Genomic DNA, 27,980 nt, shown 5'->3' with positions numbered 1-27,980 from the left:
ATGGCACTAACACTACTTTTTATAATTCTAATACAGTTATGTGACGCGCAAAATGTAACCCAAAATGTAACAGTTCTAACCGAACTGCCCCCGGCCTACCCCCTCGCTACATCCTACTTATTCATCTTCGCGATTTTGCTTTTCGGCGTAGTAATAAGAGCGCTCATGTTATGGACGAGTATGTGTTTACCTTATAGGGTCGTCATGTTTGCTATAGGAGCTTCACTCGGCTATTTAGCACATCGATACCCCGAGTTTAAACCTATAGTATCCGTCTGTTTCATAGATGTTGACTATATGCTATTAACTTTTTTACCAATTATACTTTTTAATATATCGTATTCGGTTGACGCGCATTCGTTTTGGAAAAGCTTTCCGCAGATATTTCTAGTGTCTGTTCCTGGTGTGTTGTTAACGAGCACAATGGCCGCTTTCATGGCCTTTTTTGTTATTGAAGTGAATTGGTCTTTTGGTACAGCCATGCTTTTTGGAGTTATATGTTCTCCTATATATCCTATGGAGGTTGTGAAGCTCTTGAAAGAGGCGTCTAGATGCAAATTCATAAGCGTTTTGCTACTTGGAGAAGGGGTTATAGGCGATGCTACCGTAATGATATTATACACAGTTATATTTGGGTATTTAGCTCAAACTGTGAGTAGTCCAGCTCAAATTTCGCTTATGTTACTCCGTTTCGCTGGGGGCGGTATATTACTAGGCATAGTGATGGGAAACGTCGTCGGTACTCTAGTTTCTTTGACGTATTACGACTTGCTCTGCGCTGTCACCGTTACGTGCGCCGGCGCGTATATAACTTACTATCTTGGTGAGAAGTTTCTATATGTCTCTGGGTTACTGGGTACCGTTATAGCTGGGGTGCTTATAAGTAATCGCAAATCGACGATAGCGGGCGATGTCGAGCAGATAGTGACAAATTTCTGGATTATCATGTCGCATGCAGCGAATACTTTAATTTTTACAATGATTGGTGTCGTTATATTTGAAGCTATGGCCGCTTCTTTGACTTTACGTGAGATATCTCTAGTCTTTGTTACTTACACGACCGTGTATGTGTCGAGGATGTTGGCGTACGCGATTATGACACCTGTTTTGAGGTGTTTAGGGTTCGCGATGACGTGGCAGCAGAGCCTAGCGTGTGTGTGGGGCGGGCTGAGGGGCCCGTTGTCGCTGTGCCTCGCCCTGCTTGTGAGAGAGACGCCTGAGGTCGCTGAAGTTGGAGATGTAAGTATCAATATTTTACTATTATGTAATGTACATAGATCGAATTATTGGGATGTTACCCGTCTCAATAATTTCCAACAACTAGAGAGAGGATTATTGGGGTCAACATTACGTACATATACCCGCTGGGATAAAATAGGTATTCTTTAAATTTTTGACTTCCAAGTGACTATAAAAAAAATTACTTTAGTAAAATTTCTTTCTCTGCTTTATCTGGACGCTTTCCGGTTTGCATCCTAAAAAACCCGGAATTGCTTTTTGGAAAACTAATTTAAATTGCTACATAGGTACTTTTTTCGAAAATGTTGCCATCTTATAACCCAAAGGAGAATCTAGGCCTTATTGGAATTAGCCTTTAGCCTAAACATACTTTCCTCACGAGTCTCACAGTTCTACTTGCCTTAAAGGATCGATTAAATATCCGATAATAGTTTGGCAAGCTATGGCTACTGGTGTATCAGAAGGTTTGTAGTAGAAGTGAAACGCTTTGTAGTATGTACAAGAATGATAATTTATTCTCTCTTGCTTCTTTCATGCCTCCCGAAGGGAGGCATGAGATGCCTTCCCATCCCTTTTGGGGATTTTTGGCGGTTTCAAATCGCCGCCCGTAACTACGGGCGGGTCTTCTCAGTGCCCTTATTCTAAGGGCGATGGCTTCTTCGTCATGACTAGCCGTGAATGGCCTGTCATGACTTTGGTTTCTTCTTCTCCTCTTCTATAGCCTGTCAGCGGCTTTGTGGCCGTGGGGCCTCGCAGCTGCTGTGGGCTGACTCCCTCTGCCTCTGGTACCAGCGTCCCGGGGGGGAGGACTGGCGCTGTCGGCGGCTGTCCGGAGGGCGTGCGTGGAGCGGCGCAGTGCCCGTTGAGCGGCGTCTTCTCCTTCGGCTTCTGGCACCAATGCCCTGGGGGGTCTGGCGCTGTCGGCGGGTGTCCGGGGGGCGCGCGTGGAGCGGCGCATTGCCCGTGATAATTTATTTACAAAACTCACGGTATTTATACACAATTTGAGAAAAGCAAGAAAGAGACGTATTTACAATAGAGTGAGATGGAGATATACGGTGCGCGGGCGCGTGCCAGAGCGAGAGCGCGCGCGTGCCACTGCGCAGGCGCGGCGCGTGCCGCGCTGGAATAAAACTAAGTCGACCGCCGGCGACAGTCCTTTCGCTCGCCGGCTGCCGTGGAGTAAACATCGCGTGGTCGGATCGCCGTGCCTCGCTTCGCTGCTACGCGCTCGCAGATTGGAAGACACGACGAGATCGACGAGGATGCTGCAGGCTCCGGATATTAAACTGTCCTTCTCAGGACAATATAAAACTGCTCTTCTCAGAGCACGCAAACTGCCCTTATCAGGGCGACGTAAAATGTTCTTCTCAGAGCAACATAAAACTGCCCTTGTCAGGGCACGTCCTGTTTCTCTGTTTAATCGCAGAGTGTCAGTCGATCGCAACTGTTCTTATCAGAACAATTCTGTGTTTCTGTTAAAACACATGATGTCAATCGAGTGTTCCCACAGGGTTCCCCCTCAAGCGAAGCGTACCGGCAGGCGAATAGTGCGGCCTCGGCGTGTTGTGCTCGTGCTTGTAGGTACTTGCGTGGTCGTGGTTGTGTCTGGTTCATCTCTTCGTTTCAGGATGCCTTTTTTCTGTTGTTGGTTGTTGTTGTTTTGTTGTGATGTCGGTAAACTCGGTGGTACAGTCGGTTGCGTAGTTTTGTTCGATGTTGTAGCTGTAGGCATTTTCGTTGCGATCGTTGTACTCGTCGTTGTAGGTATGTTAGGCGTTTTCGTTGAACTCGTAGCTGTAGGTATATTTGTTGCGGTCGTTAAGGTTGTAGGTATGTCCGTTGTACTCGTAGGTGTTTCTTGCTCGGTGTCTGCGATGATGAATGCGGGTTTTAAGCGGTCGATCGAAATATTCATCTGGCGATTAGGTAGCTGCAGAGTGAATATTTTGTCGTTGCGTTTTAGTACTCGGTAGGGTCCGTCGTAAGGTGCTTGTAGCGGCTTCTTTACGGCGTCAACTCGTACGAATACTTGTTCGCAGGTTTGAAGGTCACGATGCACGAAGATAGGTTTCTTGTTGCCATGCGGGATCATTGCTGTCGGTGTTAGGCTGTGTATGGTCGCTCGTAGTTTTTCCACGAAGTCGGAGTCCATGGTGACGTCATCGCGCGTAGGTAGTAACAGTTCGCCGGGTAGTCGTACACTGCAGCCGTAAGTGAGTAGGGCTGGGCTTACACCGGTGTCTGTGCGTAGTGCGGCTCGTAGTCCAAGTAGAACGCTAGGTATTGTGTCGATCCATGACTTGTCGTTCTGTAGCCTGGCCTTGAGTGCGGCCTTGAGACTTCTGTGGAACCTTTCAATCATACCGTTCGCTTGGGCATGGTACGGCGTAGTTCGGGTTCTTTCGATGCCGAGTAAGCGGGTGAGTGACGCAAATACTCGACTCTCGAATTGCCGTCCTTGGTCGGTCGTGATGGTAGCGGGGCAGCCGAAGCGGGAGATCCAGCCTTCGTATAGAGCTTTAGCGACGTCTTCGGCGGTGATCTCGCATAATGGTGTCACTTCGGGCCATCTGGTTGCGCGGTCAATCATAGTGAGTAGGTATCTGTGTCCGCTGGCGGCAGTAGGTAGCGGTCCTACAAGGTCGACGTGTATATGCTCGAACCTTGTAGTTGGCGGGAAACTTGAAATAGGGCTTGCAGTGTGTCGCTGGATTTTCGCACGTTGGCAGTGAACGCAGACTTTTGCCCATTTGCCTACATCGGCATTTAGTCCGGGCCAAAAGTAGCGTTGAGCGACGAGTTTGCGTGACGTTCTAATTCCAGGATGACTTATGTTGTGTACTGCGTTGAAAGCGGCACGGCGATGCTCTTCGGGTACGTAAGGTCGTAAGTGCGGCGTCGATGTTTCGCAGTAGAGTTTGACTGTAGTTCCGGGAATTGTGACTTGTTTCATCGATAGGTTGTCTTGCTGTGCGAGTGATCGGATGGTGTCGCTATCTCGCTCTTGCGCTCTTGCTAGTTGTTCGTAGTCGATAGGAGATGGACATGCGATGGCTTCTATGCGAGATAGGGCGTCTGCAGCGGCGTTTTGCGTTCCGGGTATGTGTCGTATATCAGTAGTGAATTCACTGATATACAACAGCTGACGGGTGCGGCGCGGTGATTCGTTGTTATTGCTTGTTTTGGTGAATGCGTAGGTGAGCGGCTTGTGGTCGGTGAAAATTATAAGTTCACGTCCTTCGAACATCTTCCGGAAGTGCTTCGTACTGAGGTATATTGCTAGTAGTTCACGGTCGAATGTGCTGTAGCGGGTCTGGGCATCGGAGAACTTTTTAGAAAAGTAGCCAAGTGGTTGCCAAGCTTCGTTCACGAATTGGTTTAGCGATGCTCCCGCGGCTCTGTCGCTCGCATCGCTAAATATTGCTAGCGGGGCGTGGTGGGAGGGGTGCGCGAGCAAAGCGGCGTTTTGGATGCTCGCTTTGCACGCGTCGAAAGCTTCGTCAGCTTCGCCGTCCCAGCTGATTTCGGTCTTGTCGCGCTTCTTCGCATTGTGTAGGTATTTGCAGAGTGGTGCTTGAATTTGCGCGGCGTTTTTAATGTTTTCGCGGTAAAAATTCAGCATGCCGAGGAATCTTCGCAGCTCATCGATGTTTTTCGGCTTAGGGTAGTCGATGATTGCTTGCACTTTCTCGGTAGGTGGTCGTATGCCGTCTTTGCTGACTTCGTAGCCCAGGAACTTGACCGATGGCTGTCCGAATACGCATTTCGACGGGTTGATAGTTATACCGTAGTCTTCGAGTCTGCTTAGTACGGCGCGTAGGTGCTTCTCGTGCGTAGCTTTGTCGGCTGACGCGATAAGTAGGTCGTCAACGAACGGGAACACGAAGTCGAGGTCGCGCAGTACTTCATGTATGAAGCGTTGGAATGTCTGTCCGCAGTTTTTTAGGCCGGGGCACATTCTTGGAAACTCGAATAAGCCGAATGGAGTTATGATGGCGCTCTTCTCGACGTCTTGCTCTGCTATTGGTAGTTGTTGGTAGGCGCGGTTGAGGTCCAAGGTGGAGAATGTTTGTTTGCCGGCGAGTTGGTAGGTAAAATCACGTATGCGTGGGATTGGGTAGCGGTCGGGCTTACTGATTGCGTTAAGCCGTCGGTAATCGCCACACACACGTAATTCGCCATTCTTCTTCGGTACGACGTGAAGAGGTGATGCCCAAGGGCTTTTGCTTGGTCTGCATAGGCCCTGTTCCATCATGTTGGCAAATTCTTTCTTCACGAGTTCGTAGCGGTGCGGTGCAATCGGACGTGGTCTGCAGTGAAGTGGTGGTCCGGTTGTTTCGATGAAATGCTCGACGTTGTGTTTCGGGCTGAGCTTCATAGAGGTGAGACGAGTTGTACCAGGGTAGTCGGCAAGTATGTTGTGGTACGACTGTTGCACGTCTATACTGCGCACGGTAGGTATGTTTGCGGTACAGAGTTGTGCGTTCGTATATAGTAGGGTCTTGCCGTCGATCAGTCGTCTCCTGGTGATGTCGACTATGATGTGGTGGTAGTCCAGGAAATCTGCACCGATGATTGGCTTCGATACTGCAGCGATGATGAACTTCCACCGGAATGGTCTGCGTAGGTTGAGATCGAGCTCCAGCGTCTTCTCGCCGTAGGTGGGAAATAACTGTATTATTGGCGGCGTACAGTTGAAAGGGTAGGGGTTGCGCCTTCGTGCCGGGTGTTCTTGGCAGGACGGAGATGTTGGCTCCCGTGTCAACCAAGAAAACGAGCTTGCTGGTTCGGTCACGTACGAAGAGGCGGTGAGATCTTGTTGTAACGCCGGTTTCCGCCGCATCCAGCGTTACGTCTAGTTTTCCGCTGTTGATGGTGTTGCCGGTATCGGTTTGAAGCTGCACGGCTGTGCGCATTTCTGAGCGTCCATCCCGAAACGGCGGTGGTAATGGCAATACGGCATCGGCGAGCTTCTGCGGCTGCGTGGGCTTCGGTCTTGCGATTGGTTTCGTGGGCGCGATGGGAAACGGCGGTGCGAGCGGCTGTAGCGTTGATTATAGTTTTCGCGCGGTCTCGAACGGAGCTCGGCGACTTCGAGCGATAGCCGTCTAATCTCGCCGATGAGGTACTGTGCGTCGAGAGCTGGCGTAGACGGTGGAGGTGTTGGTAGCGAAGGTGGTAAGACTGCGGGAGTAGAAACTGCGGCGATTTGGTGCGACGCTGATGTTGGCGTGTGCTCCAACATTTTGTCGGCGAGCAGCGCGAGGTCCTCTAACGTCGTTTTAATTTTGAACGCTTCGCTGACGGTGAGCACGGAGCGTACGTGTGGCGGGAGATGATCAAGCCACATCATCTGTATCGTTGTCTCAGGAAACTTCTCCTTGTTCAGCGTCTTCATCCGTCGTAACAGCTGACTGGGTTTCTGCTCCCCGAGCTCGACTTGGGATAGCAGCTTCTTGGTCTGCGCGCTGTTGCTCTCCTCGTACACCGAGATGAGTCTGTTTTTGATGGCGGTGTAGTAATTCTCTTCGGGCGGGGAGTAGATGAGGTCGCTGATATTTTGAATATCTTGTTTTTCTAGCTGCGCGATAACCATCTGAGCGAGCTGCGCCTGGCTTCTCTTCAGATCTGCCGTTGCCGCCTCGAAACTGCAGAACCAGAGTATTGGCTGGTCTCGCCAGAACGGTGGGACGCGCAGGGAGAGTAATATCGCCGCCACATCGTGAGATAGAAGTGCTGCTGCCGGAGATGGGCTGGTGAGGCTGCTGGCTTCTTCCGGAGCATCGCGCGTGCCACTGCGCAGGCGCGGCGCGTGCCGCGCTGGAATAAAACTAAGTCGACCGCCGGCGACAGTCCTTTCGCTCGCCGGCTGCCGTGGAGTAAACATCGCGTGGTCGGATCGCCGTGCCTCGCTTCGCTGCTACGCGCTCGCAGATTGGAAGACACGACGAGATCGACGAGGATGCTGCAGGCTCCGGATATTAAACTGTCCTTCTCAGGACAATATAAAACTGCTCTTCTCAGAGCACGCAAACTGCCCTTATCAGGGCGACGTAAAATGTTCTTCTCAGAGCAACATAAAACTGCCCTTGTCAGGGCACGTCCTGTTTCTCTGTTTAATCGCAGAGTGTCAGTCGATCGCAACTGTTCTTATCAGAACAATTCTGTGTTTCTGTTAAAACACATGATGTCAATCGAGTGTTCCCACAATAGTAACTATCTACTTATTCATTAATGTTAATTTTTAACAAGCAGAAACGTCTGCGAACGATGATATTAAGCTTAGAATAAATTTAAAAGTGGAAAAATTACTGTCTTGGGTGAGACTTGAACTCACGGCCTCTGGATAAGGCCATGGCTATGGATGAGGACTTGGTGGCTTAGATGGCAGAGCGTTGGAGTATCCAGAGGCCGTGAGTTCAAGTCTCAGCCAAGACAGTAATTTTTCCACTTTTAAATTTATTCTGTACTTAGGGGCTGTCCATAAATTACGTCATCGATTTTTGACGATTTTGGACCCCCCCCCCCCCCTATAATCATCCAAAAATCATGCATCAAATGACCCCATTTCCTCCTACTTCATGCTACCGTCATCCGATGTCCAGACCCCCCCCCCCCCCTAATTTGAAATGACGTAATTTATGAATAGCCCCTTATTTAATATTGATTTCTCCAGGTAATGATTATCCAAACCACGGGCCTGGTCATCCTGTCCCTGATAATCAACGCCACCACCATGCAAAAGGTCCTGAAAGTCCTGGGCCTCTCCCAGATATCCCTGGCCAAGAAAGCCAACATGACGAACTGCGTCAAACGGATCATGATGACGAGGGACCGGTGCATTTCGATGCTGAAAATGGATAAGTTTCTAGCTGATGCTAACTGGGATTTGGTGCAAGAAAGTAAGTTCAATACAACTTTTTTGCTCTTGTTTGCTCTTAAGTTGTAACTATACTCTGTATCTTTAGGTATTTAAATAAAAGTAAACAAAATCTACCCTCAAATGGCTCCTTAAGCCAGTTGAGCGTAGATGAAAAATTTGCATGATCAAATAATGTAGGTTAAAGCATGTTAAAGTCAGGTCGTTCACTGACTGATCCAGGCAGTTTTGTATTTGGCTGGTTAACCAATAAATGTTATAACTACCCGAAAATGTAGGTACAAATTCTTTGTTTACTTTTATTTAAATACTTACCTAAAGATACAGACTATATTTGTAACCAGTTTAAGCTTTAACCTCGCTGCTTATAACACCCGCAATGATGTAAATGATGTAATATAACTCAAGATATGTTATAGGCGTTCCAATTGAAGCGCTTACCTTGTGATAAATTGTACAAGTTGCCTTTAGTCGCACCTGGGCAAGCGAAAAATGTGCACGTTCTAACGCGCTCCCAGAAAGAGGAAGAGACAAGCTTATGTCTAACAACGAGTTTGACAAAGATTAATGGAATGTGAAAATTAATCAAAAATAGAGTTAGACTATGGTTAGACCAAGAAAATTTTGATAGCCTACGCGGTGCAAGTGTTATTTATACGTCATAATTTCATAAAAGTTTGACGTTTAAAATAATACTTGCACTGCGTGGGTTTATCAAAATCGCTGCAGACTTTTCTCGGTCTGACTCTAACAGATTTCTTCGTAGGTACAGAAATAAATATGGAAGTATTTTTTGTGCTCCTTATGTATGAGACTATGATGTGTATAACCTGTCTATAGTTATATAATATCATTGTACACAGGCACGACAATAAAGCACCCATATCAGACCCAGATTGTCTCTGGTCGCGAAGAGGAAAGTGACGACGACACGTACATGGGCTATCGGTACACCACGTGCCCGGACTGCGAGAGGGAGATACCTAATGAGCCTACGAAGAAAGAATTCGCTGAGATGATGAGGTACCTAGTATACCTATCCACTATCAATCACTGTTTACAGTATGAAGATAGTTTATTTTTCAAGTAGGCATATTACATACAATGCGCTTATACGGATTACCGATCAGGTTTTTAAAGGGTCGGCAACGCGCATGTAACACATCTGGTGTTGCACCGACGTCAATCTATGCGTCCAAAGTTAAAACGGGCGTTTTTGTTTTGACATCATAGATCCACGAATCCAGCAACATAAAAACTAGTTTAATGTATTTAAAAGTGTACTTAAATACAAAATACAGTACGTAGCGGCCCCCTTATTTAAATATCTGTAGTTAAATTTAAATAATCGCGATTATTTAGCAGTGGCGCTAGTGTGCACGTTGATGGGCTCTTAAGCTTAGTGGTCTTGACACTCTGTATAATGTTCTCCATTTTTACAGGGAAGCTAACCAGCGGGTGCTAAAGTCTCTAAAGATCTCGTTCTGGCGTCAGTACGAATATGGGAAGATCAGTAAAGACAGCGTAAGAATATTGGTGCAGGCCGTGGAAGTGGCGGCCGACTCCGATGATGGCTGGATCAATCTGGACCAGCTCGGGACGCTGTGGAAACCGAAGGTAAGATGCAATATGAATACGGGAATATCAGCAAAGATAGCGTAAGAATATTGGTGAAGGCCGTGGAAGTGGCGGCGGACTCTGATGATGGCTGGATCAATCTGGAGCAGCTCGGGACGCTGTGGAAACCGAAGGTAAGATGCAATAAGAATACGGGAATATCAGCAAAGATAGCGTAAGAATATTGGTGCAGGCCGTGGAAGTGGCGGCGGACTCTGATGATGGCTGGATCAATCTGGACCAGCTCGGGACGCTGTGGAAACCGAAGGTAAGGTGCAATATTTGACGACCGGTCTGGCCTAGTGGGTAGTGACCCTGCCTATGAAGCCGATGGTCCCGGGTTCGAATCCTGGTAAGGGCATTTATTTGTATGATGATACAGATATTTGTTCCTGAGTCATGGTTGTTTTCTATGTATTTAAGTATTTATATATTATATTTATCGTTGTCTGAGTACCCACAACACAAGCCTTCTTGAGCTTACCGTGGGGCTTAGTCAATTTGTGTAAGAATGTCCCTATAATATTTATATTTATTTATTTATTTATTTATAATAAGAATACGGGAAGATCAGTAAAGACAGCGTAAGAATATTGGTGCAGGCCGTGGAAGTGGCGGCGGACTCGGATGATGGCTGGATCAATCTGGACCAGCTCGGGACGATGTGGTAACCGAAGGTAAGGTGCAATAAGAATACGGGAAGATCAGTAAAGACAGCGTAAGAATATTGGTGCAGGCCGTGGAAGTGGCGGCGGACTCGGATGATGGCTGGATCAATCTGGACCAGCTCGGGACGCTGTGGAAACCGAAGGTAAGGTGCAATAAGAATACGGGAAGATCAGTAAAGACAGCGTAAGAATATTGGTGCAGGCCGTGGAAGTGGCGGCGGACTCTGATGATGGCTGGATCAATCTGGACCAGCTCGGGACGCTGTGGAAACCGAAGGTAAGATACGATAAGAATACGGGAAGATCAGTAAAGACAGCGTAAGAATATTGGTGCAGGCCGTGGAAGTGGCGGCGGACTCTGATGATGGCTGGATCAATCTGGACCAGCTCGGGACGCTGTGGAAACCGAAGGTAAGATACAATAAGAATACGGGAAGATCAGTAAAGACAGCGTAAGAATATTGGTGCAGGCCGTGGAAGTGGCGGCGGACTCTGATGATGGCTGGATCAATCTGGACCAGCTCGGGACGCTGTGGAAACCGAAGGTAAGATACAATAAGAATACGGGAAGATCAGTAAAGACAGCGTAAGAATATTGGTGCAGGCCGTGGAAGTGGTGGCAGACTCTGATGATGGCTGGATCAATCTGGAGCAGCTCGGGACGCTGTGGAAACCGAAGGTAAGAATCATTCCGAATTGTCTCCGGCTCACGTGACCACCGCCATAAATCAGGTACAGATGCCTAGAGGTATTCCCATTTATGCGAGGACAACGGACTTTCAATCCGGAGGTTGCGGGTTCAAACCCCGGCTCGTAGCAATGACTTTTTTGGAACTTATGTACGAAATATCATTTGATATTTACCAGTCGCTCTTCGCTGAAGGAAAACATCGCGAGGAAACCGGACTAATCCTAATAAGGTCTAGTTTACCCTCTGGGTTGGAAGATCAGATGGCAATCGCTTTTGTAAAAACTAGTGCCTACGCCAATTCTGGGGATTAATTTTAGTTGCCAAGCGGACCCCAGGCTCCCATGAGCCGTGGCAAAATGCCGGGACAACGCGAGGAAGATGATGACGTAGTTATATACCTAATATATCCTTGCTAAAACGTTTCTTGACGGACATAAATCTATCTTTGAAGGCTCACGCAGTGTGGCTCCGTCGCCGCTTGGTCCACATGATCACGCCGGAAGTGGCCAACGCGCGCATCCCGCGCGCACCGTGGCGCCAGCGTTGCTATCGCTTCGTCACCAACATCCGCTTCGACATATTTATATACGTCATGATTCTTTGCAACACGCCCGTCATACTGAGCGAGGTGGCCTTGACAGAGCCGCGTATTGAAGTCGTCAACACGATCAAGGGGCTTAATGTGTAAGTTACTAGCGCCACTTGCACCATCGCACTAACCCGGGGTTAACCGGTTAAACCGCTAACCTAGTGTCAAATTGTACTGGTAACCATGGTAACTCCAGGTTTAACTGGTTAACCCCGGGCTAGTGGGATGGTGCAAGTGGCACTTATCACTTTTTATCCAATGAGGATGTTGAATGTATTTAAAATGAATTATTTTACACCATGCATTAAATAAAGCACCAGAACCATAGAGAAATCCGTTTTCTTACCAAAACGCGAGTTATTTCGTAGTCTCTCTAACGTCAAGTAGTGGAATTATCAGTACACCGCTACTTGACACCAGATGTCACAGGTGTCGCTGTACTAAATGATAAATGTACTGCTAAAACAAATTATAACTAATATGATAAGCAGAAGGAGTTGAAATAATTGGTCCGGTTAATCCGGTTATAATATTAGCTGAAAATTGTTGGCCATTGGAGTTTTCGTTCGTCGCGACATCTATTATCAACTAGCAGTACTGATAAATTCCGCTACTTGACGCTAGATGTCGACTACGAAATAACTAGCGTTTTGGTAAGAAAACTGATGTATGGAGTTACTACTCTTTCTTTACTCTTTTTTTTTCTTTTTTAGGGTTCCGTACCCAAAGGGTAAAACGGGACCCTATTACTAAGACTCCGCTGTCCGTCCGTCCGTCCGTCTGTCACCAGGCTGTATCTCACGAACCGTGATAGCTAGACAGTTGAAATTTTCACAGATGATGTATTTCTGTTGCCGCTATAACAACAAATACTAAAAACAAAATAAAATAAAGATTTAGGTGGGGCTCCCATACAACAAACGTGATTTTTGACCGAAGTTAAGCAACGTCGGGCGGGGTCAGTACTTGGATGGGTGACCGTTTTTTTTTTGCCGCTTTTTGCATTATGGTACGTGCGCCCTTCGTGCGCGAGTCCGACTCGCACTTGCCCGGTATTTTTCTCTGGCATACATCTGGCTAAATATCACTACACCTTATAAAACAAAGTCCCCCGCCGCGTCTGTCTATATTTACTATTTATGTGTATGTATTTATATTATGTGTTCCGTTCCACGTCGGATATCTTCATTGAGAGAGCAACGGGATCGTTGACCGATAGATGCCGCTAGCGTCTATGTAGTCGCTCCGCCCCACGCCGTGACGTAGTTCCGCTTCCTCCCTGCCAACCATTGCTCGCTTCACGCTGCTCGCCGCCACCATATCTTCATTTGTTTCGTCGACCGTCTGACCGATGGTCCGCAATTTATTTTTTTTGCGTATATTTTTGCAGCATGGTGCTTTAACATTTCCGATCCAAGGCTCGGTCGATTAAATAGTGAGATATAGCAGAGATCGCTACTATTAGTCTTTTGGCGGTCTCGCGATCGAAGTCATCGAACGGTGCTTTTCGATTCTACCCACTTTTTTCTTGCTAAATTAATTTTCACATTCCATGCTGCTAAAATCGTTACCGTTAACTCGCATTTTCGAGATCGAAGTAGGAAGTGCGTCAGTGGTTTTCGTTAACAAGTGGTAACGCAAGTCGCTCCGCATCGGAGAGGGAACGTGCGGTCATCGTGCCGGCGGCGGCGGGGGCGGCGCCCGGGCGGCGCGGAGGCGGACAGCCTGCGCGCGCCGCTGTCGGGTGCCGCGCTTCGCCGATAAGGAGGTTTGGATTGTCTCGAACCATCCGGTGAGCCGGTTTAATGATATTCTAGTTTTATTGGCGTTCAGAAGTTACTTCGACACTAAAAGACGGTTCTCGGGCAGGTCGTATTAACCTGGGAGTACCTCGTGTCGTTAGTTGCGACGCGACAGGGGCTCAGGGGAGGTCGGCCACCGCGCGCCGGCGCCGTCGACTTTCTTCTGCTGTCGTCCAAGGTGACCCCGTGACGCCGCGACGCTGCGGGCCGGAGCCCGAGGTGTCGCGGTGCGGGGTCCGCGGGACGCCCACTCCTGTTGCGGACGCTTCCAGTCTGCGAGAGCAGTCGCGGTGCGAATGCTTCCAGTCCGCGAGAGCAGTCGCGGTGCGGACGCTTCCAGTCCGCGCCCGCTCCTGTTGCTGCAGTCGCGGTGCGAACGCTTCCAGTCCGCGAGAGCACGCCCGCTCCTGTTGCTGCAGTCGCGGTGTGGACGCTAGTCCGCGGGACTCCGAGAGACGTCACACGCCCGCTCCTGTGGCTGCGGGCGCTTCCAGTCCGCGGGACTCCGAGAGACGTCAACGGCGCCTCTCGCCTCACGCACCTGAGCCTGGCTACGGTGGCCGACGCACCAGTGCCTCCCGAGCTGGCCGCCACAATGGCGCCTCTCGCATCACGCACCGACGCCTTCCAAGCCGGCGGCGGCGGCCGCCACAACGGCGCCGCCCGCCACGATGGCACCACCGCCTTGCGCACTTGCGCCTCGATCTGGCCGCCACGATGGCGCCTCTCGCCTCACACCAGTGCCTCCCGAGCCAGGCGGCGGCCGCCTCACGCACCGGCGTCTCCCGAACCGGCGGCGGGGGCCGCCACGATGGAGCCGCCCGCCTTACGCTACAGCGCCTCTAGAGCGGGCCGCCACGACGGGTCCTCGCCTCACGCACCAGCGCCTCCCGAACCAGTGGCGGCCGCCATGATAGCGCCGCCCGGCCTCACGCACCGGTGCCTCCCGAGCCGGCCGCCACGATGGCGCCTCTAGCTTCACGCACCGGCGCCTCCTGAGCGGCGGCGGTTGCCATGATGGCACCGACAATCACGTCGATGCTGTCCACCGATGCTGCAACCACGACGATCGTCCCTTGCAATGGCGCCCATGTTCTGTTCGCAAGAATACCATCGCGAACTTACCTGCCGCCGATCAGTTTTGTCCTGTCCACATGGTCCCATTGAGGTACGCAGGCGCCTATAGCTATGGTGCCACAGCACGAACAGACCGCTAAGCTCTTGTTTTCGGTTAAGGAATCCTCCGGCGACGGCAGAAAAGGTCGTAAGGAGCTTCGTCCTGCGTGGCTCGACTGCCCGGAGTTGAAAGCGGTAAGATATGTCGATACTCAGAGGAAAATACGTCGCGTTCCCGGGCTTCATAAAGGTGCTGATCGACGAGGAGCCGTGCCGCTTCGAGGTTCCTACGACTTCTCGAGGCCATGGAGTGATCCAACCGGAGAACATCTAGCGACAAGTCCCTGTGCGACCGCTCAAAACCGAGGTGAAAGGCATCGAAAAGGTCTGCAGACTTCACAAAATTATCTTTGCTTGCCCGCGCTCTCCAGCTTAAGTTCCGTCTTACAAAGTCTTTCTCGTGCGCCAAGCCCATAATAAACAAAATGGGATAAATAAACCCGCTGCGCCTGAACAAGCTTGAGTTTCCGGTGCTAAGGGGCCAGGAGGACTCCAACAGTTTACATCTGTCTGTCTTCGACTTTATCGAAACAGTTTTGTTACGCAAGCGCCAAAATCGATTTTAGACTTGATTTCATTAGTTCGATTTCCTTAAAAGCATGCGACCATACCCCTATACTAGCTCGATATAGGGTGTTTTTTCGGATAAAGCGAATTAAACTATCACGCTCCTAGACATCACGTGGGACACGCGACACAACACCCCGATTGAAAGTTTTTTTTTTTCGCGACATACAGGCCTGCCTTGCTGCCGAGTTTCTCGCAGAAATGAGACTCAACGCCTCCTGTTCAGTCTCAAACTCGCAAACTTTAGTTCATGGAGGAAGGTGACACCTTCGCAGTCCTCAGCAACACGAAGCCTCGCGTCACTTCCTCCCTCATCTTATGCAAGCAGTCCGTTACAATCTCCAATATTGGTAGACAATGTACGAGGTAAGACCCTTTCAGTGAAGAGTAACCGTTAACGGGCCACATCTGCAGCGCTGACGACAGAAGTGTAAACATACAACCGCACCACTACAGTATACATAAAACGACGGCGACACTACATCCCCTCCGTTACCACGGCTGTCGCAAAAACTGCTGATGCCAGCAGATCGTCTACAGGTCGCGCTGGTTCCTTACTACTTACCAGGTCGGTACAACCCCCGAGGGCGACGGTTTATCAAGAAGTCACTACGCGCCCGAGTGGCAGCTACGCCCAGAAGCCGCCGAGACTATCTTCGCCTGATAGGCGCCTTGTTGGCCAGCCTCCGCTTTCGAGAGTCTTCGCACTATGTCACGGTATTTCTTAACATACTCTGAACTGCTACCACGTCGCGTCTGGCAGCTGCCGGTGATACGACTTGGTATGGATGTCTCCACCTCCCAGCCTAATCTGTTTACTGTGACGGCGTGATAAGGAGAGCCTTCACGCAGCTGTGGTAAGCTTGCAATTTACTGGCTGTCCTGTGAACACAGCATCAGACCGCCCTCTCTTACGAGTCAACGAACTTAAGAATGAGGCGTAGCTCCTGTCAGATAGGACGCTCCAACACCGAGCTGGCGAGATCAGGAGTGACGTCCGCTGTGATGTACCTACTGGCGTGACTGGCGCATGAATGCAACATGCCAAGGGCTAACGCTACGTAGCGAACGAGACGCAACTGTCACTGTCTCACTAATATGGAGGAACCTGGTATTCCCGGTTCCGGTACTATGTTTGTATTGAAAACCAGTAACGGGAGCACTCCCTAGATCGTCCCCTTCTCTAGGCCGCCTGTACACCCACAATGTAGAAATGGTCTTCATGGTGCATCAAAAATAAGATCGACTGCCAGGTACCTCTAATACCCAGTGAAGTAGCTAGCTATCTCAGACATCTATTTCTATTGTCCATGTTAGCTTTCAGAATGATACTTGTTCATAAGCCTGTAACAAGTGCTGTATGTGAACCACTATCGGACACTATGCCTTCTTCCAACGCCATTAATAGCGAAACCAGCGCCTCCCAAACCACCAGCTTGGGACGCGAGAAATCTACTTGCCCTAATTTGAATAGCCCTACAACGTTAGGTACGTTAGAAGAAGTACGATAGAAGAGCTGCCGCACATTTGCTGTTGGCATCAGACCGCAGGGTCAATGACCTTAGTCTACTACACTGTAGCCCGGGTAATTGCATAGTTAATTTTCACGCTATTATTTTGTGTCCGAAATTCGGCTCTAAACCAGATAACGTGTCTTACCGACTTGACACTTAGAAGCTCCGGAATAATGTATAGACCCAGTAAGTAGGTAGTCTGGGTACGTCAGCTTGCGAGAATTACACAAATGTTAGGGGACACTGCGCTTATTTATTTCAGCCACAGTCTCATCTAAGCCGGCCTCGCCTACGATTGCTTTCGATCCACGATGTACTCAATAACTATATTGGCTGGAAAACTATCCACTTAGCGATATTTTGGCTTAAGTTAATTGGGATCATGACTCGCCGAGATTCTGCGGTTCGGATGCGATTTCGAATGAGAAATCTCTCAAACCAGTTTAACGTCAGATTCGAACCTGGGATTACAATTTAAATTCTCAATTTCCTGTAATGCATCATTATAACGAGTCACTGTGATTTCATGGGTTGCAATATGGCGTATATATTTATTCTTTCTCTGAGTTCTATGACAGTAGGTGTAGCCCTAACGCTTGCGCGCCCGCTGACTCGCCACCAGGAGATAATAAACAGGTCTCAATGAAGATATCCGACGTGGAACGGAACACATAATATAAAAATTTTACCTTCCAATAAAATTGGTATTATGTTTCCTTCCACGTCGGATATCTGAGTAATGCCTTCCTGGCAGGCTACTAGGCTACTTTTATGCCGACGGTACTTCTCCTCAACAATGACATGGTGGCGGCGAGCAGCGTGAAGCGAGCAATGGTTGGCAGGGAGGAAGCGGAACTACGTCACGGCGTGGGGCGGAGCGACTACATAGACGCTAGCGGCATCTATCGGTCAACGATCCCGTTGCTCTCTCAATGAAGATATCCGACGTGGAAGGAAACATAATACCAATTTTATTGGAAGGTAAAATTTTTATATTATCTTTATCTTTTATCTCGTGCGTCGCTAGTATGAAGTAATAAGAACTGGAGGCCTACCGCGAACCACGTTCGACGTGTTACCTCTTTGTCGCACTTGTAAATTCGTACGTAAGTGTGACAGGGAGGCAACACGTCGAACGTGGTTCGGTCCCTCTGAATGTCTCGTTGCAGGTTTTTCTTTGCCGTCTACTTATTCGAGATGGTGATAAAGATGTGCGCCTTCGGAGTGCGAGGCTACTTCTCCTCGCACTGGAACAAGCTCGACTTTTTCATCGTTGTCATGGCAACGGGGGGTTTGTAACATTTATTATCACCATATGAGTCGCTTAACTTCAAACTCGGGTAAATCCATCTGTCAGATTATGCGATTTTGGTATTAAGAAAAGGTAATAGGGTAGATATTTGCTGAGAGGGTCGAATGGATTTACCCGAGTTTGAAGTTAAGCGACACATATAAATTGTAAATACACATGTCAATCACAATGAAATACCAACAACGCAACGCATGTCCTCAGAGGTGGTCAAAGGTCGTAAACCGTAGAATGCAGATGTCGCTAGTGCAGCGGTTCTCAATCTTTTTTTTGACGGAACCCTTTTGGAAAGCGAAATACTTGATAGTACAATAGTTTTTAGAAGTGTGTTTTTTGCATAGTAAAAATTTTCGAGGCGACTAAAGCATAGTGTTCTAAATTCTTGCGGAACCCCTGCAGGGGTGTCGCGGAACTCTAGGGTTCCGCGGAACACACTTAGAGAATGGCTGCGCTAGTGAGTTGCCACAGTTGCAATGACTAAATTCACGTCTCTGGCGGAATTGGTAACGCATTGGACCGGCAATCCAAGGATGTTGGTTCTAGTCCCACGTTGGCCAGAGTTTGATCATCGTTGATTTTTTCATTGTGATTTACATCTGTATTTACAATTTATAGACTGTAATAATGTGGTACGACCCACAGTAAAAAAAAGGAAAATATATTAACATTTATTATCACAGTGGAAAAGCTATAAAATTAAAAATTTAAAAATCATTTTGTAAAGAGTTGATAGTCTTCAAATTGCTGGATCGATTTTTATCAAACATAATAAGGATAATCGCATTCTCCTAGGTATACCTTCGGTAGAGTTAGACCAAGCTAACTCTGCAGCGATCGATAAAATGTAGTTTTTGAAACGTTGACTTATATATTACTTCGTCAAGACGGTCACTAGAAGTTGGTGCGCATATCGCGGGCCTCTCTTTACTTTTGAAATGTTTTCGCACACCTCCGTTCCAGATTTCATCCTGGACATGCTGGACACCTGCATAAAGGACTTCAACAAGTACACTTCCAAGTCCAGCATCCTGACCGCGACTAAGTTGCTGAGGATGCTGCGATTCCTACGGCTATGCAAGTTAGCCAGGTACCTACAGTCGAGCTCATCAAAATGTATAAGTCGGCCGATCGTAATATCCGCCAGATCATGAAATAGGGAATATTACGCGAAACTCTGCGTAGGTAGCGCCACTACCACTTTCTGTCACAATCTGGGGGTCTACCGCGAAACAAGAAAATCGAAATTTCGCTATCTAACCTGTCTATCACTTGCATATTCGAGCGATAAAGTGGCAGATAACTAAATTTTGATTTTCGCGTTTACCGGTAGGCTCTTGTTAACAAACCGCCTTGATGCATCAATGTCATATTTTATTGTCTGTGAAAACCTGTCAAAAACAGTTTAAGGCACAGTATGTATTAAGTTACTCTATGAATTTACTAGAGTCGGTAGTGCTGCACTCGGCGGCAGAACATTGCATTAATAACCCCTTTTCCTAGACTCCTTGTTCCCTGAGTCGACGAAGCCCCGCAACGCGGGGCTCCTATTTCTGGACAGTTTGCTATTCGGGCATCTGAAGCAACCTAACGAACCTATCCTACCTATTTATTGGTTTGATGTGACTACCGTCAAAACATACACAGGAACTTTACTATCCTCCTAAGGCCCAAGGTCCTACATATAGTACTTAATCATTTCGATGAAATATTAAAATTGGAATAGAGTTGCAATTGTTTTGTTTCGTTCAATTTTCATACAAAACAAAATCAACTCTATTCCCTGCATTATAGGTTAAAATTTCAGTGGCAAATTTTGGATATTTCATTTGTATGGCTGGGCCTTGATGGCTAAAGGCCGCCGACATATATATTTCTTCGCCTTAATCCATTGTAATAAGGTGAAAAATTGTATACATATTTATGAACTCGACTGTACTTGTAACTGACTCTAACTTTTTCGACGCCGTGTCAAACACAAAAGCTGTCACTCGGACGCCAGGTCACCGAAGTGTCAAAACTGGAATTGAACTTTATGCATATGCACGTAGGTCTATGTTGCTCTGTGGTCTGTGACCGATTAATCCGTCTTTGGCGTTGGACCAGCGGTGCGGATATATCGGTCATTGGCGTCCAAAAGGCTAATCGATCTTCGAGCAACACGGAAGGGAGGCGGCATTCGCACTATTTCCTTTCTGCCGAGGTACAAGATTAGCGCGTCAATCTAATCTAGCGCGGGTAATAAAACTAGTTGCACTTGGATTTTTCACTAGACCGAGTCCAGACGCGCGCGTGAACACTGCTGCACAAAAATGCCTGTTTGCTCGGTTTTTTGTTATAAAAAGAGGTCGGGGACATCAAATTTACAAAAAGAAAGCGTTACATTTCACATGTAATATTTTTTTTACATATCATACGTTTAATTACATTCAAACACAATTATTATATTTTAGTCTCATGTAATTGTTGGATTTATCGATTTTGCTCGCTCAGTACAAATTGCGGATCGGTCGAGCGACAAATCCGACTTCTCATCTCTCAGAATACAATAACATACTTCAACAAAAATGTGTTAGTATGCGTGTTGTGACACTTGTCACTCGTCCGTACACAAAAAGAGATCGAGGTTTGCAAGATTTGTCTTTGACGTGTGTCATTTTCTATGTATTTGTGTCGTCATTACAGATTGGATTTTGTATGTAAGTGTGTGAGAAGTGCGACTGTGTGCACCTTTCCCCCCGCGAAAAATGGCAGAAAGATTTGTACGGCGAGATATCGCTTGGGCCCCTCCCTTCCGATGTGTCGGAAGCCGGTGTTGCTCGAAGTAATCGATCATCGAAACTTTCCTCTGGCCACGTGGTCCTACTGCCTCTGTCTTACCAATTTAAAGTAGGTACATTTACCTGCAATAACATGTTACACAACGAAGGCCACAAAAATATCTGACACGATCTTATTTGTAGAGCCATAAGAGTTTGTCACATATTTTTCCGGCCGTCGAAGAGTAACTTATTATTGCAGGTGACTGTACTTCTAGGAACATAACGCTTTAAATTTGTAGCCTGGCCTAGCGGTAAGAGGTTGCGACTTTCAATCCGGAGGTCGCGGGTTCAAACCCCGGCTCGTGCCAATGAGTTTTTCTGAATTTATGTAGCCAGCCAAATCGCAAGTTGGAAGTTACAACTTTAAATATAAATGCCCTCTAACGAGCTTATATTTTTCAGAGTGACTGTTCCGAAAATCATGGGATACATGGATCGTATGATCGACAAACAGCTGGCGTTCGGTTATGACGTTGGGAAGGTTCGTAGTATTCGTAGTAATCTTATATTAAATAATAAACAGATAAATTAATATTAGAGGACATCTTACACAAATCAAGGTAGTTTGGGGCTAGGTAACGAAACAAAGCAAAAGCAACTCTGTTCCAAGCGAATATGATTTAAATTTCATTTAACTGAATAAGTACTATAGGTTCCTACCAAAGACATATGTAACTTCGTATAAGACGAATAAAGTCTAAGGAAAAAACGTGCCTCGGAATTCAAGTAAAAGTCATTCTCGAATAGATGCCGCACACACCTTTAGCCTATCCTCGACTAGATGGCGTGACGACACCGTTTCATATTTAACAATTTTAACACATAGATATCAGTGAATGAACATGGATCAAAATGATATAAAAATAATAAAATCATTTATCCATATATATACATTTTTTGATAACTTTATACGTTTTCATTTTGAGTTTTAGTCGTGTGTCGATAGATGGCAGTAAATTTACAGTGAATACAAAATTTACAATGACAGGACCCCTCTATACTATCTATTCTTTTTGGTTCCTACCTACCCTTGGCGGGCCTTGGGCCTTAGGATGATATGACACTTATTTCAGTTTGCGTCAAAATTTTGACAGTTTATTTAAATGTAGGGTTTCGTGACAGCAGAGCAAGAGGTGTGTAACCTGTTGCCTCAGCTGGTGGACAACCGAACCATCCAAGAAGCGCTTACTGCCAGGCTAGAGGAAGACAGGTAAGTTAATGGATGAACGCCCTTATTCATAAAACCAAAGAGAATTTGGAATAGAGAGTTAGGTACTGTCATGGTAAATTATGTAGCTACAGTACATTTACTGCCATCTACTCAAGCGTGGGCTGAAGGTTATGGCGCCATCGCTCGAAAACATTGCACCATACCTTTGGCCTACTGTCGAGTAGATGGCGTTAATATTAATATTTAACAAGGTAACACATATCAGTGAAAGAATAAGGAAAGTCAAATGGCGTTCTAACAGTGTTAATCTTCTCTCGAAAGATGGCAGTAAATTTACAGTGGCCACATAATTTACTTTGATAATCCGCCTCTATACACTCTATTCTCTTTGACTTTACGGGCCTGATTTAGTTAAACGTTTTATCTCTTTCTTACAAATACATAAGTCAAAATGACAGATAAAGACAAACGATTCATGGCTAATTCAGGCCAGTAACGCGTATATGAATAATGCTATACGTGTGTAATCAATCCATAACCCTATCTTTAAGCAGCTTGAATAAGTATTATTTTAATCCGATGTCGTATTTACAATTAAATATGTTTATATACAATGATGTATGATGTTTATGTTTATATGTGTATATAGGTTGAAAGTATGAGAATGTTAAGATGGATGTGTGGTGTGACAAGAATGGATAGGATAAAGAACAATTGTATATCCTCCTGAGTCCCGTTGTCCTTTTCAAAGTACCTACATACATATAAAACATACAATTATGAACCTTATTCATAACCAAAGGCATCGTAACCTCCCGAAAGAAAAATTAAGCTCTGACGCAATACGGTTGAAATTTCGATTTTAATTCTTTGTGTCGGGGACTAAGGAAATATAAGAGGAAGCCTGAAAGTTGCACCCGTGGCAGAAAAAGTAAGAGCAAATCACCTAGCGTGGTATGGGCATGTGATGCGGAGGGATGAAAGTCATGTGACGAGAAAGGTATTACGAATAAATGTGGAGGGAAGTAACGGGAGAGGAAAACCGAGAAAATGGACTGTGTGAGAGATGATATGAAACGAACGCAAGTGAATGATGAGATGACGGGCGACAGAGAGGAGAAGAGAAAGACATGCTGCGCCGACCTCAAGTGAATGGGATAAGGGCACAGATTAAGTAATAGTATGTACCTACTACCGTACAGAAAGTACACCTTCCTACAAAACCGAAGTTTGACAGCGATTCAGGTTCGAATCATGATATCCTTTTCTAACTTATGGCACTATCCCTTTCGACTATTTAGGGTTGTCAAAATTCCAGTAATTATCTTATCTGTGGTCGTGCACGCAAAGGGACGTCTAGTTGTGTCAACCCTAATAATTGCTCGAAGCAATGCTGAGCCGAACGGGGCCGAGTTTTCCCGAAGTCAGGAGTGTCTCCCCACTGATAAGGGCAAGCGAATGATGATGATGATTTCTAGGTTGAAAGTGACCCGACAACTAGGGTTGCTGCAGCGCGACCGGCCCTGGACCGCCATCACCGTGAAGACCCGACAGGCTACGACCTCCACTCTCAATAACATGCTGATCGACGCTGCACTATTGAAGGAAGAAGGTTTTGTATTATTCGTTACGTAGTCTATATAGTCTGTTCTGCACCTTTACGGCTCGGCCACGACATTGCGCGACTGGCGACGGCGGCGGTAATGTTAATATTTGTAGGTTGAAAGGGGCCCGTCAACTCGGGTTGCTGCAGCGCGACCGGCCCTGGACCGCCATCACCGTGAACACCCGACAGGCCACGACCTCCACTCTCAATAACATGCTAATCGACGCTGCACTATTGAAGGAAGAAGGTTTTGTATTATTAGTTACGGAGTCTATTCTATTCTGCTCGCTATGAATCTAGTTAACTGGATCAGGCATGAGGGGTGGGAGGAAATGACGGAACAGGATAGTCTTATGTATCTTTCAGCAGGAGTAGCAGCGGAAGAGCTATTATTGTTTGTTCTTGTCACAGTCTCGCATTGCTTTTATTCCCCACCGTAAATTTAGTATGGATTATGATAAGCCAGTTGAGGGTAGATGAAAACATTACACGACCAAATAATGTAGGTTAAAGTCAGGTCGTTCAGTGACAGATACAGGCGGTTTTGTATTTGGTTGGTTAACCAATAAAGGTTATAACTACCCGAAAATGTACAAATAGTTTGGTGTTGAAACTCTAGGTCCATGGGGTCCCAGCGCGCATAAGTTGTTCGCAGAAATCGCGAAGCGTCTGGTTGACGTAACTGGTGACCGAAGAGCTGGCGGCTACCTCGCACAACGTATCAGCATTGCGATACAGCGAGGAAATGCCGCCAGCATCCTTGGTACAATGCCTCAAGGGCCTATTTTAGATTTAAGCTAGTTATTAATTTCGTTTAGTAGTACCACTGTATATATATTGTATTTGACAGTAAGATCGATATTTGAATAAAAAAATAGTTTGTTTACTTTTATTTAAATACCTAAAGATACAGACTATAGAGTCTGTTCGGAAAGAGAAGAATCGTAGAATGTATTGGATTCCTTACATTTCACGACTCTTCTCTTTCCGCACAGACTACAGGTATGCCTGGAGTAATCGAGATGCTAGGTAGTTAGTGTAATCCAATTGTTTGATGCTGTTTTGTATTCCAGGGTTTCTTGATGGCGGTTTTGTATTTGGCTGGTTAACCAATAAATGTTATAACTACCCGAAAATGTACAAATTGTTTGTTTACTTTTATTGAAATACCTAAAGATACAGACTATAGAGTCTGTTCGAAAAGAGAAGAGTCGTAGAATGTATTGGATCCCTTACATTTCACGACTCCTCTCTTTCCGCGCAGACTCTACAGGTATGCCTGGAGTAATCGAGATGTTAGGTATAGTTAGACTAGTTAGTGTAATCTAATTGTTTGATAATGTTTTGTATTCCAGGGTTTCTGGATGAAGTGGAATACCGTTTGCTAGTGATGGCTATCCAAGAAAAGGTGCAGTATGTCCGCCACAAAGCCAGTCTGGTCGCCCCATCATCCCCAGAGGTAGGAATATTGAAACTTTTATCAAAAGGGTACCTATCTTATTGTTTTTGACTTATGTCATTTTTATCGCTAAACTTATGTCGTCTAAATGTGGATTTCCATCACAGAAGGGTCCTTATGCTCCAAGTGTAATAAGGATATTTCCATCTCAAATTCCAATAGAAATCCTGATAAAAAGGTCTTTATTGCAGGTAAGCATAAGGACCCTTCTGTGATAAAGCCACAGGTGGAGTGTTTTTAAACTATAGTGTTATCAGTAAGATTATATGTATTATTTTCCAGACCCAGTTGCGAGCCATTTCCTGGCTACAGGGGAACGAGAGAGTTGCCGATTATTTTATAGAAAACTCGGAAATAATCAACTACAATTTTAATGAAATTCTTATTTCTAGAGGTTAGTTTACAGTTTAGTAAAAACAGCAACACTCCTAACTCCTGACGTGACTCTGATGACCTTCGAGCAACACGGAAGGGAGGCGGCATTCGCACTATTTCCCCTCTGCCGAGGTACAAGATTAGCGCGTCAATCTAATCTAGCGCGGGTAATAAAACTAGTTGCACTTGGATTTTTCACTAGACCGAGTCCAGACGCGCGCGTGAACACTGCTGCACAAAAATGCCTGTTTGCTCGGTTTTTTGTTATAAAAAGAGGTCGGGGACATCAAATTTACAAAAAGAAAGCGTTACATTTCACATGTAATATTTTTTTTTACATATCATACGTTTAATTACATTCAAACACAATTATTATATTTTAGTCTCATGTAATTGTTGGATTTATCGATTTCGCTCAGTACAAATTGCGGATCGGTCGAGCGACAAATCCGACTTCTCATCTCTCAGAATACAATAACATACTTCAACAAAAATGTGTTAGTATGCGTGTTGTGACACTTGTCACTCGTCCGTACACAAAAAGAGATCGAGGTTTGCAAGATTTGTCTTTGACGTGTGTCATTTTCTATGTATTTGTGTCGTCATTACAGATTGGATTTTGTATGTAAGTGTGTGAGAAGTGCGACTGTGTGCACCTTTCCCCCCGCGAAAAATGGCAGAAAGATTTGTACGGCGAGATATCGCTTGGGCCCCTCCCTTCCGATGTGTCGGAAGCCGGTGTTGCTCGAAGCTGATGACATATGGGGCATCATCTATAAAAAGGGACCTTATTGTCGATGGCGCTTACGCCGCACAGCGTCGCGCGGCATTGTACTTATATCGGAGCATCGTTAATAATGTCGTAAGCGCCATCGACATAAGGTCCCTTTTCATAGATAACGTCACATATTATTGCAATTACAAAGCGGTACACGGCGGGAAGAAGTTGATAACTTGAGATATAAAATTGAAGTAATTTGAACTTAAACTAGAATTACATAAGCTTCAAATTTCTTCAATCGTGTGTCTCGAGCTGTAAATTTTTTCCCGCTGTGTATATTTATTTAAGATATTAAAATAACTCTTCGAAAAAAACGAGAGAATTCGTTTGTTAGGTCGCGGTTGCGATGCAACTTACAAAGCTTTTTAACCTTTAATTTGACAGAAAAAAAGGGAAGGTCTTGAGTTCAAACCTCCCTAGCGCTCATAAAGATTCTGGTTAAGAAAAATATGCAAAAAGGGGGTTGAAATTGAAAGGTTATATCTAGTATTTTGCATAGATAGATCGTTTATTGATAAAAATATAAAAAAATATGTGTCATTTTTGCTGTAATACTTAAAAAAATGCATTATTTATTACATTAGGTAATATTAAGATAAGGAGGGGATATTAATTTTGTTTATCACAGGCGACGAGCCGAAAGGCCTCTACATCCTGGTCTCCGGCCTCCTCGAGGCCTCCTACATACCCCCGGACGATGACATCGACGAGGCCATACCTAACTACGAGTTCCTGACTGATTTGAAGTTTGGGGAGCCGAGCAAAGACTATATTGTGTCTGGGAATGCCGTTGGAGTACTTGGGGCAAGCATATATTTTAATACGTTCACTGTTTCTGTCCATACAAAATAATATAGAGTTAGACCAAGAAAAGTCTGCAACGATTTTGATAGCACACGCAGTGTAAATGTTTTTAAATGTCAAACTTCTATGAAATTATGACGTATTAAATAACACTTGCACTGCGTGTGCTACTGTGCTATCAAAATCGTTGCAGACTTTTCTTGGTCTAACTCTTTCAAAGTCACACGTCCAAGTGTGCTTTCAATTTGATGTTGTGAACCCATAGTGGAAGCAGCGGCCTACTCTTATCATGAAAATAGACCTTTTCACGGCGAAGCTTAACGCGAAGTTGAACGATTAGTCTAAAAAACTATCTAAACTATACACTGCGTTGAATCTGACCGTCGAAGATGGAATCCGAAACTTTTAATTCAAATGCTAAATGACTATGGATTTTAGAGAATTCGAGTCTGAATGCTAATAAATCAATTTCTAAGAATATCAATGAATAGTAACGGAAAATAAGGATTTAAATTCTATCTGACAGGTTTCCATTAAGAATTGATGACATACTTTCAGAATCTTATACTTTATTCCACGATATGAAATTGTATGTACCTACAAATGGCGGATTTGTCAGGGTCTATTCTTTGATCTTATATTAGGTTAGCTTATATATTAGGATGTATCTTATCTGGCTGTTATCCTACCCATTGGACATTTACCTACTGTTTATCTGTACTACGAAGGTTTAGGAAACATGTCTAGCCGAATTTCTACCATACAGGTTTTGACCAACCGGCCATACAGCTACACGGTGCGCTGCGACTCCGCCGTGCAAGCGTACTACATCACTCTGTCCGTCGTCAAGGAGGCCTTCAATCTCGCACCCCATCCTATTATGGGGTATAACTAATATACCTACTTATAC

General features: G+C 45.9%; 1 protein-coding gene across 1 annotated transcript; it reads left to right on the top strand.

Annotated features, from left to right (window-relative positions):
• On the top strand, positions 1-27,965 carry LOC134800637 (sodium/hydrogen exchanger 10-like). Its single transcript, XM_063773121.1, has 14 exons — positions 1-1,239; positions 7,919-8,144; positions 8,986-9,145; positions 9,565-9,739; positions 11,550-11,782; positions 17,916-18,037; positions 19,016-19,142; positions 21,277-21,355; positions 21,984-22,084; positions 23,524-23,657; positions 25,007-25,110; positions 25,393-25,504; positions 26,895-27,070; positions 27,837-27,965. The coding sequence occupies exons 1-14, from the start codon at positions 1-3 to the stop codon at positions 27,963-27,965; spliced, it is 3,117 nt and encodes a 1,038-aa protein (XP_063629191.1).
• Positions 27,966-27,980: the final 15 nt, after the last annotated feature.

The sequence above is a fragment of the Cydia splendana genome, chromosome 20 (genome assembly GCF_910591565.1).
Source record: "Cydia splendana chromosome 20, ilCydSple1.2, whole genome shotgun sequence".
Classification (NCBI taxonomy): Eukaryota; Metazoa; Arthropoda; class Insecta; order Lepidoptera; family Tortricidae; genus Cydia; species Cydia splendana.
Note: the sequence above shows the minus strand (reverse complement) of the source record. Positions and strands in the feature narration are given on the sequence as shown.

Bases quoted from the DNA above. Each gene is read 5' to 3' on its own strand.
- LOC134800637 (XM_063773121.1), top strand. From the start codon at position 1: ATGGCACTAACACTACTTTTTATAATTCTAATACAGTTATGTGACGCG. The intron at 21,356-21,983 runs GTTCGTAGTATT...ATTTAAATGTAG, and splicing joins TCGGTTATGACGTTGGGAAG to GGTTTCGTGACAGCAGAGCA. The intron at 25,505-26,894 runs GTTAGTTTACAG...TGTTTATCACAG, and splicing joins TGAAATTCTTATTTCTAGAG to GCGACGAGCCGAAAGGCCTC.